We start from the raw sequence: 17,298 nt of genomic DNA on the forward strand, positions 1-17,298 counted from the left end.
TTCTTTTTTGAGCTTTATAAACACGATGAATACAACATACGTTTTTCGTATATGGGTTTTGAAAATCCATGCCGATATATATTTAAGATTCGTGTTTCGTGTCTTATACATATTAGACATAAATTTACCCATCTAAACACATATAAGATACATAGAGAATTCGTGTGACATGCAACCACTATAAGACACACATAAGATACAAATGAATATCTTTTGACATGTTATTTTTTGTTTCATGTACAATAGTTTAATATAACATGCAATCCTTATAAACTCATGTGTAAGTTCGCATAAACATTTGTTTTCGTATAATACGGTTGAAATCGTATTGTGTTTGTTTCGTGTCACATGTTAAACATATTAATTTCATGTTGTTTTCATGTTTGATATACAAACACATTTTAGTATTTGTGACGCAACACACACCGAAATTATTAGGCCTACACAATAATTTGAATCAAAATCATGTTTTAAATGACCATATTTCGCGGTTTTTAACTTCTATTTTATTACTTTGTGACTATCTCTAAAATAAATGTAAGGAAAAGTATTTGTAAATCAAAAGGATGTTTTTTAATCTTTTATAATGCAATCCATAAACAAAATATTAATTCAAGAGCCGGCCAAGTCGGCCGGCATCAACCCGGCGCCTGTGGATTTCTGGATTCATCTCTGCAAAATCACTAAACTACCCTCGTATGGACAAATGGCACTTCATTTTTTAGTTCAAAAGCTGAAATGAATTAGGAAAACTATGTAAAAGGCAACCACAGTAAACGATTCACATTTTTTAATTAATCTTTTATTTTAAATTAATGATTTAGAATTTCAAAAACTATTATTTTACTAACAAGTTGAAAATATATAAAAAAGTCAAAGGGTAATATAGTAATTACACATCTAGACCCGCCGTCCTATATAAAATTTGGCGCCACTACGGTGAACCGGTTTAATTCCGTCTTATTCTTTAAAGTCCTCCCTACGCATTTTTCAAACTCCGCCATCGCCGTCGGCCATGTCCACCACCGCTGAGATCCTCCAACAAACCACCACCTTCTTCTCCGAAACAATCTCACAACCAGACATCCGTCGCCGTATCTTCTCCATCCTCCGTAACAATCTCTCTCCTTCCGTCCAACTCAACATCAAACAACTAAACCTCGCCGCTGACACACTTGAAAACGCCATAACCACCACCAACTCCTCCGTCAGATCCTCTTCCCTCCGCCTCTCCGAAAAGCTTCTCCTCTCATTCCCACAAAACCCGTTTTCCTCCTTCTTACTCTCACTCATCTACACTCTCTGCCAACGCCCAATCGATGCTTCCATTACTCTCCTCAACCTCTTCGAAACTGACCCATCAATCGCAAGATCAGAAGTTGCACCCCAGTTGTTCGAGGATATACTTCTAATAAACTTTTTACCAGTTCTTGAGTGGTACAATGAGCAAAGATCACGAATTTTATCATCTTTGTCTTCAAATTGTGGATACGAAAGTGATGAAAATTCAATAGTTACGGATTCAGTTGTGTCGTGCACTACTTTACTATCGAAAATGAACGGAAATCAAGCTTCTGAATTGAAGGAATTAGAGAGAGATTATGAGCAAGTTCTTGATGAAAATTGTAGGGTTTTTGCTGGGTATTTCAAAGAGATATTGGGAAATAAAGATGGGAATGGAGTAATTGTTCCACCATTGGTAGTTCTTGAAGCAATTCACAAGGGTGATGGACATCATGTGTTAAACCAAGACGAGAAGAGCATATCGACTCAATTCGGATCCAAAAACGGACGGTATAATGTAATGTTCATTAATTTTTTAGCTTATATCTTCTTCATGTTCTAAAGTTTCTTCAAAATTTAGTAGGGTCTTTTTCAAAGAAATTATTTTTCGTATTTCATAATTGATTTATAATTACCTATTTTTATATAAAAAGCCCCAAGTTTATATCTTTTAAAACTAGCAAATTAAGGATAGAAGTATATATTTAGACCAGACTGAAATTATATTTAGTGATACAAGATATTTAGTGACATCGATCGGAACCAAGGAATAGCATTCATTGTAGTAAAACTTCCTCACAAAACTTTTTTTATGGGTCCTACCAATATTAATTTATAATGTAAATGAATAAAATAATATTAAAAATATGAACAAACTCTATAAACTTGAGTTTGTTAATTTACAAACAATGTGAAAAAGCTTCCACATCATTTTTTTTGACTTTATATGTATCAAATATCACAAAATATGTGTATTATTGATATATTTTCCTATATAGAGGAGAGCAGGGCATTAAACTTATTAGAGTTTAATGGATTGACACATCATCATTTTACTTACTATAGAACTCTATATAAATTTTCCCACAATGCATTGAACTCAATAGAGTTCAATAAAATATATATTTAATAGCTAAAATGTTTCCTTTTTCCCATTGAAGAGTTCAATGACCATTGAACTTCATATCCATTGAATGCCAACATGACATCCCACAATGATAGAGTATGATAGAGTTTAATCCATTGAATGCCAATTAAGCATGCCACCTCATTCAACTTTCCCATTGAACTATGCATTGTGGATGCTCTAAGTACATAGGAGCTAATCAACTAAATAAGAATTAAAGACATCATGTAGATTTCTTAAAAATGGAAATGTTGGAAAAAATAGGTTTACCTATTTCCCAGAAATGGGGGTTTCCCAAATTTGAACACAAATTCAGATACCGATACATTATTAAAATGGTTTAACGGTTATATACTTTTCTATAAATTATTGTTGTTCTTTCATGCATTACCGTAACTATTTTCTTATTGGAAACACAATGATACAAAGGAGAGCTATAAATACATAGGAACTGACAACAATTAGGGAAAGGGATCAAAGGATCTCCTAACCAAACTAAAAGAGATCATGGAGATATCTTAATTAAGAATAAACACAATAATACAATAATATAGCTTATTTGACCCAATAAGCTATCGAAGATGCTTCTATTGTACAAGATTTAAAGTGTTATGTTCTTGTGGTTGTCTATTTTTTTTTGTGTTTTAAGCAACTAGTATATAATTATGATTCTTTAAGTTAGATAAGATGTCCCTTTTTTAATCTCATTTGTTGAATATTTTTACTAAAGGTAGCGAATTAAGTGAGTAGGATACAATAGGTAATGTGTTAAAACGAGTTTATATAAAAATGACTAGCTTTTTTTAATAGGCTCAGATGGACTGAGTTAGTATGACCATCAAACACTTTTTCTTTTATTAATAGTTATTAATTTTTTAATACAAGATTTAGGTCATAAATATTCAAATACGCTTGAAATAAAATATAAACCAAATTGCTTTGTCATTTTGAATCAACCATTTTTAGTTAATTAAATCTATTTTTGAATTTGTCAATTTCTTCCAATAATTTCTTCAAAAAAGCATCATTGACTTGATCAAATAGTTGTTTCGAACCAAATATCATATATTCTTTATACAAATGATTTTATGATATTAATTTTCCATTTATAGCAACAAAATGTGCTCCCATTTCCCCTTCCTACAACAAAATGGACATGTGAGACTTGATTGGGAAACATGTCAAGACATATATTTTTAACACCACTAGAAAATTGAATATATGTTAAATTCATTGTTGATTAGCCGTTAAAGCCTTTTACAAATGGATTTTTTGGTTGAAAGTTAATTAACACTTTTAATGTAACAGGTATCAACGGTTGAAGTGTCGCTATTATTCAGTTCTTGACAAAACTAAAGAGTAACTTGTAACTTTTATGTGTATAGAAATGTTTGGAAAAAATCATAAACTTTAAAAGGCGTAAAAACAACATAAAATATACAAATAAAAACTAAAAATTCGTTATCAAACATTAATATATAAATTTTCAATATGAACTAAAGTATGACTTGGGTATTCCTACTAAAAGACAAGTGCTTACTTTTCGTTTCTACTATTTTGACAAAGTCAAGCTATCTAATTATTTACAATCAATCCGTGACCCCAGCAATCAAACATAATTTTTAGTTTTACTAATAAAATAAAATTCTATTTTAGGCAATTTGATTTTTTATTCGCTTATAAAACATTGATTCTAAAATGAAAATAGACTAAACATACGTTTAATTACTTTTAGATGTAATTTTCCCGTAATATGAAATTTGTACATGACCTATATATGATTTTGCATATATCGTTTTGGGTAATGAAATTAACTGAAATTATGCTCGTATTAATAATATAATGCATCCAAAAATTCTAGCATCATGCAATATGTTTCAGGTGTTAAATATCAATAACTTAATTTTCTGTCTTTCTTCTTGTAATTTGACAAAGTCAAGCTATGATTTATGTATGATCCATGACCAAAACCTGTTTTATTTATTTATTTATTTATTATTCTTATTATTTTTTTGCAGCCAATATGGACTGATAAAGGAGAAGAACAATCAGTGAAAACGCTCTCCAAGTTTCCATCTTTCTTCCCTGAAAGAGTCTCTCCCAGACTTCTCACTAACCAAAGATTATCTTCAACAACGTCAAAACCCTCACCAAATCAAGACTACTCCGATTCAGAACCCGACAACAATTCTTGCTCCATTAATATGTCTTCATCCGATTCAGACACAGAAGAAATAGAGGTAATTAACGTAGCCATCACTATATAACCGATAACTACAAGAAAGAAAAAAACAAGAAAAATAATATTCTTCATTGTTTGTCTTAAATCTTAACAACAAAATCTGTCTTGTTCTTTATAAGGTGAAAAACATCGAAATAACATCGTCAGACAAGAAACAGAAACAACCCATCTTAATAGAGCCAAGGTACGTACAAATCTTACATTTCATAATATTCACAAACTTCCACAATCCACACTTTCGTGTTCTAAATTAATCTTGATTTTTTGCTGTGAAAAAACTGAAAAACCCAGTTCTTTTGATCCTGCCATGGAAGACTACGAGAACCAGATTAACGAAGATAAACATGCAGATACACCCCCTAAAGATTTTGTTTGTCCAATAACAACCCATATATTTAACGACCCCGTTACGTTAGAAACAGGTCAAACTTATGAACGGAAAGCCATCCAACAATGGTTAGATAGAGGAAACGTTTCTTGCCCAATCACCAGACAAAAGCTTCACAGCGCTCATCTTCCTAAAACAAATTACGTCCTTAAAAGACTAATCGCCAGCTGGAAAGAATTGAGTCCCGGGAGTGGGAATGGGAATGGAATTGGGAATTCCAGTTATGACGATATCCTTCAGCTGACGTCACCCGACAGTGTAATAAGTCAAGCCACCATTGATGGAACACTCAACGAACTCAGACACGCAATCACTAATCTTTGTACTTCCGAAGTGTTAAAAGAAGCCGAAACAGCTGTTCTCAAAATCGAAAGATTCTGGCAAGAAACAAACATGGAATTGGAAATTCAAAAGATGCTTTCACAACCTCCGGTTATAAACGGATTTGTGGAGATTCTTTTCAGTTCAATCGACACCCGGGTTTTAATCGCAACGGTTTTTCTTCTTTCCGAACTCGGTTCACGAGATGGGAATGTAATCGCGACACTCACGAGAGTGGATTCCGATGTTGAATGTGTCGTTTCACTTTTTAAAAAAGGTTTATTTGAAGCGATTGTGTTGATTTACTTACTGAAACCTTCGATTCCGGGGCTTCTTCAAATGGAATTGGTGGATTCCCTTTTGAGTGTTGTGAGTAAAAAGGAAGATGAGTTTTTTAAGATGTGTGTGAAACCGAAAGCGGCTGCGGTTATGTTGTTGGGATGGATTGTTGGAAGTGGTGATGATGTGGCTGTTTTTGGAGTTGTTAAGAGGGTGATCTCTGGAAAGGCGATTGAATGTATTGTTGAAAGTTTGGAATCGGAATGGATAGAGGAAAGAATCATGGCTATTCGTATACTGTTGAGATGCATGCAGGAAGATGGAAAGTGTAGGAATGTAATTGCTGATAAAGCTGAACTTGCTCCGGTTTTAGAGAGTTTTGTTGAGGCAATCGATGGAGAGCGGTTTGAGATTGTTCAATTTCTTTCCGAGTTAGTTAAACTAAACAGGTATTAGTTTAACTATATCAGACCAGACTGTTTTGAACCGGACTGAATTTTTTCCAGTCCGGTTCAAGACAGTCTAAAAAAGCTTGGTCAGGACTGGACCGGGCTTTATCTTGTTTAGTTAGTTTATGGTTTATTTGTTATGTTTGTTATTACAGGAGAACATTCAACAATCAAATTCTACATATTATAAAGGATGAAGGAAGTTTTAGTACAATGCATACACTTCTCATATATCTACAAGCAGCTTCAACCGATCAATCTCCGGTTATCGCGGGTCTCCTTCTTCAACTAGACCTTCTGGTTTGACTCTTTCATCATATGGGTCCACATTTTGAAGTTCTCCCAACTTTTAATATTTTTCTGTATTTATACATTAGGTTAAATGCAAGAAAACAACATGTTTTCATATATTTATTATAGCACCTTACTTTGATTTCTTCTTATTTCGACATTGTGTTTTTAAAAATCTTTCCAATTATAGCAACATCATTCATATACAAAACAAATTTTATTGCTATAACTAGGTAAGTTTTTCAAAGTAGAATGTGCTAATAAGAAGAAAATAAAAATAAAAGTAACATGCTATTATTGGATTAATTTTTTGAAATATGATGCCTTAGTAAGAAAAATATTGAAAGTACAATGTTGTAATAGAAAGAAAAGGAAGTGGGATGCTTGAATAAACAAATAAATGAAAGTACATTGCTATTTATTGAATTTAATTTAGCCCTTTACTTTACTATGCTAATGCAAAAATAACAATGTACCTTCGTATATAATTATGTATTACGACATCCTATTTTCATTTGCTCTCTTACATCAATGTATTTTCATTTTTCTTCCTTGTTAAGGCTTTGTAATTTGAAAAATCTACTTTATTACAACATTGTACTTTCAACTTTTTTTCTTGTTAGAACATTTTACTTTTAAAAATCTTCCGAATTCTAGTAATGAAAATTCCTTTGTATAGGGATGACATTGCTACAACCGGATAGATTTTTCAAAATACGATAATGTAACATGACTGAATGAAAGTAGAAAGCTATCTTAAACAATTATATAAAAGTATATTAGCTATTCCTTGCAGTTAACCTCCTTTATTTTCTTTTTATCCTCAGTTTTGTAATTTGATTTACATACATCCTTGCAGGAAGAACCAAGAAAAATGAGTATTTATAGAGAAGAGGCTATTGATACTCTTATATCATGTCTTAAAAATTCGGATTCCCCAGCTGCTCAAATCGCAGCTGCAGAGACAATTTTAGCTCTTCAAGGCCGATTCTCATCTTCAGGGAAGCCTCTTGTTCGCATGTATCTTCTTAAACATGCTGGATTTGACAAAACTTATCGGTCCACAATACGAAAAGCACAACTTTCAACCATTTCTGGAGAGCTTCATGACACTAAGGTTTTTTTTCAATGTTTCTGCTCTTTCTATTTTGGTTTAAATGCATGAAATAGCAATATACTTTTCATTGATTTGTTTATTATAGTATCATACTTTCATTTCATCCAATTACAACATTGTATATTTTGAAAAATATAGCAATGCTGTCTAAATACAAAACAATTTTCACTACTGCAATTGAGTAAATTTTTTTCAAAGTATAATGTTATAATATGGAAAAAGTTGAATGTACAATAGATTTTCAAAATACAATGCCTTGATAAGAAAATTGATTAATAAAAGCACAATGCTTTAATAGAAAGAAATGAAACAACTATACCCAATTCCTAGGTAAGGGGAAGTGAGATGTAGATAGTCTTACCTCCATTAGAGACTCATTTACTTGTTTAATATAGCATCCGACTTTCATATCTTTCTTTCCTTAATATAAAAATATGGAAGTAGGATGATATAATACACAAATAAATGAAGGTACATTGCTATTTCTTGCATTCAGCCCTTGTTTCTCTTGTGTTGAGATACTCGAGACTTGTTTATACTAATGTCATCGGTTCTTTTATAGGATGAGGAAAAAGCTGCTCAGGAGTGGGAGCGAAAGATGGCGTTTGTTTTAACGAGCCATGAATTCGGTCTTATTTTTGAGGCTCTATCAGAAGGATTGAAGAGTAGATATGCTGAAGTATGTGCAGTGAGTTTTGTGTGTGCAACATGGCTTGTACACATGCTTGAGGTTCTTCCAGATACAGGAGTTCAAGGAGCAGCCCGAGTTTGCTTGTTGAATCGCTTTGTGTCTATCTTTAAATCTGCAAAAGATCCGGAAGATAAAGCCCTTTCCATGCTTGCACTTAGCAGTTTCATCCATGATCCTGGTTAGCAGCATCTAACTATATATTAATAAACTTGTTGATTACATGATTATAACATCTAGCTAGTGTTTGGTATGGAATGAGAGAAAGAATGGAATGATTCGTACTATAGGAATGAAAAAAAACCATTTTTTGTTGTCTGATGGAATGGAATGGACTATTCCTGATTTCTTCCATTTTGTTATTTTCCATCCCATCATGGAATGAAATGAAAAAAAACTAATATAACCTGATTTTATTTATGTAATTTTAATTGGTACGTTTTTATTTGGTTATTTAAGTATTTTACCTTGCTTATTTCAGATGGGTTGCGGGATATAACCACACACATGAAGGATATCTTGAAGGGTTTGCGAGAGTTCAAGAAGTCATCGAATGTGGCTTTAGAAATGCTTAAAGTATTTTCAGAAGGGAGTGAATCTAGTGCAGTGAGTTTCTTGTTTTTTTTTTGGTGAAAAATGAAAATGAAAAGTTGGTAATATTATCCGGGGTGCTAACTAGTTGTTCTTTATTATGGGTATGATTCAGGATCTATGGAGTCATAAAGAACTAACACAACAAGATTGTAGCATGAATGGAGAAGTTCTATCGATAGCATCCATCAAAAACAAGATCTTTTCAGGCCATTCAGATGGAACAATAAAGGTAACTCTTTTACCTTTTCTAGATCATCAACTTAGGACACCAATGTAGAAGTTATTTGTAACTAACAACTTAAGACTTATAAGATGAGGGGACTCCTCATTCTCTATCAATATGAGATCACTTGTTATCATAACACCCATATTTCATACCAAAGAAGATGCATATATGAGCCTCCTACTCAGATATCATTTTGTAATGCCCTATGCCTACCCGATGCGAGAAATCTTTTTTACACCACTTATGATGTTAAATCAACTCAAAATCATGTCTTATACTATTTTGGTGTTGGTGTATATAAAAACATCAAATTTGGTGCTTTTCTATTCATGTGCAGTATTAAAAATTTCTTTTTAAAAATGGTTTTCAAGTTTAAATGCTATGGATTTTTTTTGTTCATTTCATTGTATAATAATATTTTAACTGTAATATTATATCATAAATTAAGTTGATATTAATTTATGATATATATTATATTAAATTCCTGTGTTTCGAACTTCAATAGTTTCTAGCTAGTTATTTAAATGTATGTACAATATTTCTGTAAATGTATGTGTAATACTTGTTTGTAGTGTATACGTCCTTTATATATGTAAATATTTGTTTTAATAATATGATAGGTAATTTGAAATATATGAATAATTTATTTTTGTCTAACGGTATAATATATAAAGTAATTGTAATAAATAGATATGAGTCAAACTTTTGAAAAGCTAATAAATATAATGATATTATTGAAAATCAATATAAGTTAAAACAAATTAATATACTTAAAATATTCTTTATGGTGTTAAAACCATGTAATGAGTTGGAGAAGAATCACTATTTATATGCCAAATATTACATCATTTTGGTGCAAAAAGTGTTGTAATTATATATGGATTGGAGTGTTGGATAAATGGTCTAATAGGATAACCCAACTTTTTGATAGACCCAAAACCATGGTAGAAGTTATCGGTAACACATAACTTCATCGGCTCATCATTCTCTATCCATGTGGAACCAATTATTATATGTACCCATATAAATACATGATCTAGGATTAATGGATTATATTTATGGTTCTAAAAAGAAATTATTTGACTGAATCATGAAGGTTTGGATGGATAAAGGTAGCGTGCTACATTTGATCCAAGAAATACGAGAACACTCAAAGGCAGTCACTAGCTTGACTGTTCCACAGTCAGGGGACACTCTATACAGTGGTTCACATGATAAAACCGTGAGGGTAAGTATTAGACAAATACTTATATTTATGTTATTAGAGGGTGTGTTATGTAAATATGTCCACTATATATTCAGATGTATTATGTCGATTATGGAATACAAGATACCCTTTTTTATTAAGATTTAATTGTAAGAGATAAAATTAACGAGTTCTATCTCCCTATTTTTACAAATTCTATTATGAGTTCATGGTTTAGTTCTGATTTGTTCCATTTCTCTCAATATCAATCAACTAGTGGTGGTCTATTAACAAGGAATCGATACACTGCGAACAAGTGTATGATGTCAAAGATCAAGTTAACAATCTTCTAGTCGCCAATAGTATCTCGTGCTTCATTCCTCAAGGTGCTGGAATCAAGGTAAACCTTTATTCATCTTCATCTGTACATGTGCATGTTTTCCCTAGTACTTTCACCATTTACCGATTTAGTGATTAAATTATAAATTTTTAATGATTATTATAGGTGTGTGAGTGTTTTGTAGTTTGCCCTCATATCAAACACCAACAACCAGGAAAAATGGTTTTTCTAATTGTCCAAAAAGTATAACGATTTACTCATTTTAGACAATAGTTGAGAGTGCCTAAATCAATAAAATGGTGATTTATTTTGTTCTATTCAATTTGATAACTTCTATTTTAGTTGCTTAGCTAAGAAATGTTGGTATCAGATTCAATCATGGAGTGGAACATCAAAGCTACTTAATCCTAGTAAATATGTCAAGTGTTTGGCTCTTGTTCATGGGAGATTATATTCGGGATGCCAGGATAATAGCATTCAGGTGCAGATTGTTGTGCCTTCATGGTTTCTCTTTCCAGGGTTCACCAAAAACTTATTATAATAAAATTTAATGATATTTTTACAGGAAACCGATTTGGCAACGGGCACTTTGAGTTCCATACAAAGTGGGTCAAGAAAACTACTTGGTAAGGCAAATCCGGTCCATGCCTTGAAAGTTCATGATGGACTCATATACTCAGCCAGCTCTTCTGTTGAAGGAACTTCATTGAAGGTATGTGCAAATATTATTAACCTTTAGCAAAAATATGCATTATACTTTTGTCATATAACAAGTCCACGCAACATATTAACAATTTAATATAACAAACTTGCATATTTCTTACCATTTTATGTAAAATGTAAATTTCTTATACCATTTAGGGAAATTTCACAAAAACGATAAAATTAGTGTAAGTTTGTTACATTACGTGATTGTCCCACAAACAAGTAGAGGGGAGCGATTTCAACCCGTATGTATGAAAATCTGTCAATTTAGATTACGTTATCATGTATAATGGATCAAACATGTAAAACTAAAAATTTTGCATATAACTAAAAAGCATCAATGTTTACAATCTCCTAAATTGTTTTATTCTAAGAATTTTTGATATTCTTAATAACATTTATTGTAATCATAGTACACTAATCTTTTACGAAATTAAAAAATAGACAAAAATATTGATGGGCCAACCTAACTTTTTTTGACTGACCTAAAAATTAACTAGTGTTGACCCGTTAGCCGACACATCCATTTTGCCATTACTTGCCACCTATCTACTGAGATCATCCACAATATAAGAGCTTATATCGTCAACTAAGTTTTGCAAAGCAAAATTAGATATTGTGAAACGTCCCAAAATACGACCCAAAATTTTTTGTTTTAATATTACTAAAAATCACATCATTGAATGTCATATATAATAGGGACCATGAAATGAGTAACTCAAAAGTCATAGTAACTGTGTCAAAACAAAACTGTATCAATCATATCAAAAGATCTGAATAAAACTCCCAGGATAAAACTGAAGCTGTGGTGTGTGCGATGCCATCAACCCGAGCTCTTCCCTTTGTTAGAGGAAGTACCTGAAACCAAAATTGAAACTGTAAGCACGAAGCTTAGTGAGCTCCCCCAAACTACCACATACCATACAATAACATATAAAGCACATACTGGGCCTTGCCCACTGCATCAGATCGAAATCCGAAAACTGCATCAGACCGAAGTTCGGAAACTGCATCGAACCGAAGTCCGGAAACTGACCAGGGCCTTGCCCTCTGCATCGGACCGAAGTCCGGAAACTGCATCGGACCAAAGTCCGGAACTAACCAGGGCCTTGCCCTCTGCATCGGACCGAAGTCCGGAAACTGCATCAGACCGAAGTCCAGAAACTGACTGAACATAACATAGCAAAATCATATCTACTAACACAACACATAAACTGCATACTGCATCGGACCGAAGTCCGGAACACATAACACAAAAACATGCTTAAATCACAAAGACATCAAGCACACTGAACTACTGTATCGGACCGAAGTCCGGAACTACTGCTATTTAAACGAACCGACATTGTGGCCGTAGACCCGTTCTACTGAAAGGAAACTCACCTCGTAAGCTGGCTGAAAAAATGCTACTCAGAAACTGACTGCTGCTGCTGCTCCGTAGCTTCCCGGCTACAATTCCCACAAATACTTAATTAATTACTGATAACTAAACTTAGGATAAAATGACTATTTTACCCCGGGTCAAAGTCAATCCTCTGGCCAAAGTCAACTCTCCGTTGACTTGACTCGTCGAGTCGGGCTGCCAACTCGCCGAGTCCTTGTCCTTAATTCCAATCGTCTATACGCTTCTACTCGTCGAGTTTAGCAAAGTCTTAATGAGTCCATCTTCATCTGACTCGCCAACTCGTCGAGTCCTCCTTCATCCTATGAATGTGATCAGTCCTTGACTCGCCGAGTTGTATGAATAACTTGTTGAGTCCCTCAACTACTAGATCTGAGCCTTAACTCACCGAGTCCATTACCTACTCACTGATTCCACCCTAAACTCTCAAATGGGGAAAATCGGGGACTCGCGATTCGACTCGTCGAGTCTGAAGAACGACTTGCCGAGTCCCATGCATGCCATTACTATACAGTCGATTCTACTTGAATCCAGAGCATTCCATTCATAGATCTGGGCTCCTAGGGCTGGTTTTTCACGTAAAGTTTCTAACTTGACGTACATGCATGCTAATACAAAGCTCAAATACCCAAAATAAGCTAAAAGAAGAGATCTAAGCTTGGAATGGAAACTTGGCTCAATAAAGGTGGCAACCTTGAGCTTAAGAGGCTCTGGAAAGCTTAGATCTGAAGTCCATTCATCATATCAACTCTTAGTTCGACCTTAATTAAAGTCTAGAAACGGCTCAAAATCAACAAGAGCAAGCTTTTCAAGAGATCTAATTGATAATAAGCAAAGATTCGAGCTTGATACCTCAAAGGGGACTTAAATGCAACCAGAAATTTGGATCTACTTGCTCCCCTTGAATACTTCTCTTCTCTCTTCTTCCTTAAACCCCCAAGATGCACTAAAAACCTTAACAAGTGAGAAAATGCTCCAAAAATGCTTAAGAACGGCTAGGGTTTCGTATGGGACTCTTTGTGGGTGAGGGAGGCGGGTCTTGGGGCACATAAAATGTTTAAATAGGGTGTAAACCCTTGAAATTAGGGTCTCATCCAGACTGGCAGACTCGCCGAGTCCGGGAATATGGACTCGTCGAGTTGCCAACTTAAACCGCGTACAAATCCCGTCTCTACTCGACGAGTCGGGCTACCGACTCGTCTAGTACCTCTTAAGAAATAAAAATTTAATTTATTTAAATCACATACTAGAAATGGGGCGTTACATATTGTGGAATAGTTTTTGGTCAAATAAGCTATTGTGAAAGTTTTTCATCTAATAGCTGGCAATTTCACTATTTCACTTTGATTATTTATTTACAAGCTCTCTACTATAGATTTTTCATGGTTTAATTATATCTTGTTATTTTATCTTATTAAAATACAAATAAATATTTTTTGAGGGACCAGTGAATAAACTTTGTGAAAAGTTAAATCATGAATATAGTGGAGATAACTAGCTTAAGACTTTCAGTTTGTTGAGTTGGCACTTATGTGGCATGAAAAAACTTAGTAAAAAAGTTTTCCTATTCTGGATGCTAAACAATGTTTTCTTTGTCAACATTGATAACTCTAGCTCATCGAATCAATCTAGTTTTTATTTTGTATATGTATATGAATTTGTACATTATCGACCTTTCTTTTGTTATTTTAAAGGTGTGGAACGCTTCAAATTACACTTTAAACCAAACAGTATCATTGGGGAGTGAAGTACGGACAATGGTGGTTAGCTCAGATATAATTTATATGGGTTGCAAAGGAGGGATTGTGGAAGTATGGTGTAGAAAGAAACTTAGTAGAAAAGAAACACTACAAACTGGTACAAATTGTAGAGTTGTTTGCATGGCTCTAAATAGCAACGAAGATGTCTTGCTCATTGGAACTTCTGATGGAAGAATTCAGGTAATACATATTAATTTAGTTATACACATTCTCTTTAATTTTAACCTATTTTCAGTCCATTTTATGGGCCACCTTGATCATTTACCATTTTTCTGCTCATTTTACAGGCTTGGGAAGTGAGTTGAAGATCTTGTTGTATATCAAAATAGTAGTACGATCAAGCGAAAAATGTCACTTAACAGATATATTCTTTTGAAGGTTCATAAATGAGGTGATGTAATGTATAGGACTAACTGTAAAAAGAGTGCAAGGTATTTTCAACATTTTTTCAAATCATGGGCAACATATTCTTTTAGCTATTTAATGTAATAAACTTGCCATCTTTTATCATTGTATGTAAGATTTACTGAAAATGCTAAAGCCCTTTCATGAAATGGTAAAAGAATAGCAAGTTTGTTAAATTAAATTACATAGTTGAAAATGTATGTTATATAATTTGGTAAAATGAGGAAAATAAATTGCATATTTTTTGCGGTTTACCTTAATTTGTAGGTGTACAGTTCTGATTATTTGTAACAAGCTTGTATTATCTTTGGTTTGTTTTTGTCTAAGTGATTAAGAGCACTCAAGGTAGCCTAGAGGTTCGAGTTTGAATATATCATCTTGTAAAGGATTATTATTGTATTAATAAACAGGCAGCAATTAAAAAGTTTGCCCTTTGGTCTCTTGCCCATACGAAACATTTGTTCAAGATTTGAATTCTTAAATAATTAATATAATGTTGTAATTATTTTACATACATTTTGGACGATTTTGACCTGTTTTATTTCTAACTAACTTTAGAGAAAAAATTTATAATCCAAAATCAATAGTAAGTAAAAGTTACACTATGCAAGTATGCATAATTATAAACAATTGATTCGTTTTCTAAATGATCTTATTTGGGTTTTTGCCATAAATGAACAACCGTTACTACAAGGTTCAACCAACAAAGCCCCTGACATGCTTTGCAAAAACATTAATCTCAAGTTCATATTTGACATATGTTTGTTCATCATCATCATTATCATCATTTTTTTTAAATGGCTTACAAATCCACTACTCAAATCCTAAATCTATATATTTCGTCCATAGCAGAACTTGAACCTTTAATCTTTGGCTAAGGGGCACCGATCACTTAACTTCTAATACCACAAGACCAAAAGCCATTTGGTTTTGTTCTTCTAATCTATGCTAAATGACTCTCAAATTCCTTGGATTTTGATCGATCAATTTCTAGAATGAGACGTATATCAACAACGATCATATCAATCATCTCTATTTCATAATTAGGTTTTGGTTTAACATTTTCAAGATAGATTTGCTTTTGGTTTGATTTTTGTTTAGTGTTATGTGTTTTAGATTTCCGAAACTTATTTCTTTTATTTGAGTTTTTCATCGGAAAAATGATGGTTGCTGGAATAAAATGGTTGTCGGGGAAAAATATGGTAGTAGCTAGAAACAACCTTGGTAAAGGTTATAAAACATTAAGATCATTTGTAGTTTTAAAAGTAAAATAATAAACTCACCAAAAAAAAATTACTACCTTAATTAAGTTTAAGACAACTATAAAACTCCTATTTTCTAAAGAGGACAGCCCCATTCAAATTCGACCCTAATCTCTCTTTCCCTTGTATCCACAAATCACAATTGTCTCAAGTTCTCAACTGCATTTCACAATACGCTAACATCGTGTCTTAGGTAAAACCTCTGACCCTAATTTGCTTTAAAGTTCCAGCCTACAAGTTGTCAAGGATTTTAACCTACAAATTTGATCATTTTCTTCTAATCTGATTATTTTGCTTGGTTTGATCTGATCTAATTGATCTGATTTGAGTTTCTGCCCTTAATTGATTAAATGTGTTATAATCTGATTATTTTAACCGACAACCACCCAACTCCGACGCTTCTTCTCCTTTCTTCGGTGAGACCAACCTTTCTCTTTCTCTATTTTTCGATCACCACTCATTGCAAGTGCTAGTAGCTTCGAATGGTGGTTCTCTGTCGTATTCTTCTAAAGTCCAATCTTTCTCCCCCAATTCTAACTAAGAACTGCACACATCAGATACTTAATTACGTGTAAGTTGAGACTGAAAACCGATAATTTATTGCAAACAGTCATCAGATCTTATATGGAGTCTTAAAAATCAATGCAATTTGATCAACGAAATCCACAAAATCCATTCCCAAATATTCACAAGATGACTTGTTTCTCCCAATCCTTCATTCGCCTCCTACCTACAGGTCACTATCCTCCATACCTTTAACTTCTTCATCTCTGCCCCTCCACATCCACTGCATCGTCATCATCCCATTTCAATAAACTAACCTATTTCTATATTCAACCTCATCGGTATTTATATCAGACAAGGAGGAGGACAAACATAGAGGAGATTTTTGGTCCGTCCAACTCCACAGTCGAGCTGCTCAACAGTAGCAACACACAGGTGAGAAGGCGATGGTGGCTTGGAGGATATGGAGACGTTACTTGCAGCGGATGAAATCAGTCGTGTGAAGGGGAGGATGAAGGTGGTTTGAAAGGGACGATGAGTACCTCCGACGACTGGATTTTGACTTCCTCCGGTGGCCAGATTTTGACTTCTGAGGAAGGAGAGGTTTTCAGATGAAGATAGAGAAACGGGAAAAGGGATTTAGGGAATCCAGCTAAATGAGGATGGGGGTGGGTAAGTGTGAGGCCCATATCATTTTCTATATATTGTAAACAGTCATCATATCTTATA

General features: G+C 33.5%; 1 protein-coding gene across 1 annotated transcript; it reads left to right on the plus strand.

The window, feature by feature from the left end:
- Nucleotides 1-968: 968 nt before the first annotated feature.
- On the plus strand, nt 969-14,984 carry LOC145061739 (putative E3 ubiquitin-protein ligase LIN-1). The gene is made up of 15 exons (XM_079009292.1): nt 969-1,801; nt 4,429-4,650; nt 4,772-4,836; nt 4,944-6,089; nt 6,245-6,389; nt 7,240-7,497; nt 8,060-8,366; nt 8,667-8,791; nt 8,892-9,008; nt 10,102-10,233; nt 10,469-10,591; nt 10,902-11,012; nt 11,097-11,243; nt 14,333-14,578; nt 14,686-14,984. The coding sequence occupies exons 1-15, from the start codon at nt 1,016-1,018 to the stop codon at nt 14,701-14,703; spliced, it is 3,948 nt and encodes a 1,315-aa protein (XP_078865418.1). The 5' UTR covers nt 969-1,015; the 3' UTR covers nt 14,704-14,984.
- Nucleotides 14,985-17,298: the final 2,314 nt, after the last annotated feature.

This window comes from Lactuca serriola, chromosome 7, assembly GCF_051521515.1.
Source record: "Lactuca serriola cultivar US96UC23 chromosome 7, Lser_US96UC23_V15, whole genome shotgun sequence".
NCBI lineage: Eukaryota > Viridiplantae > Streptophyta > Magnoliopsida > Asterales > Asteraceae > Lactuca > Lactuca serriola.

Bases quoted from the DNA above. Each gene is read 5' to 3' on its own strand.
- LOC145061739 (XM_079009292.1), top strand. From the start codon at position 1,016: ATGTCCACCACCGCTGAGATCCTCCAACAAACCACCACCTTCTTCTCC. The intron at 4,651-4,771 runs GTAATTAACGTA...GTTCTTTATAAG, and splicing joins CAGACACAGAAGAAATAGAG to GTGAAAAACATCGAAATAAC. The intron at 8,792-8,891 runs GTGAGTTTCTTG...GGTATGATTCAG, and splicing joins AAGGGAGTGAATCTAGTGCA to GATCTATGGAGTCATAAAGA.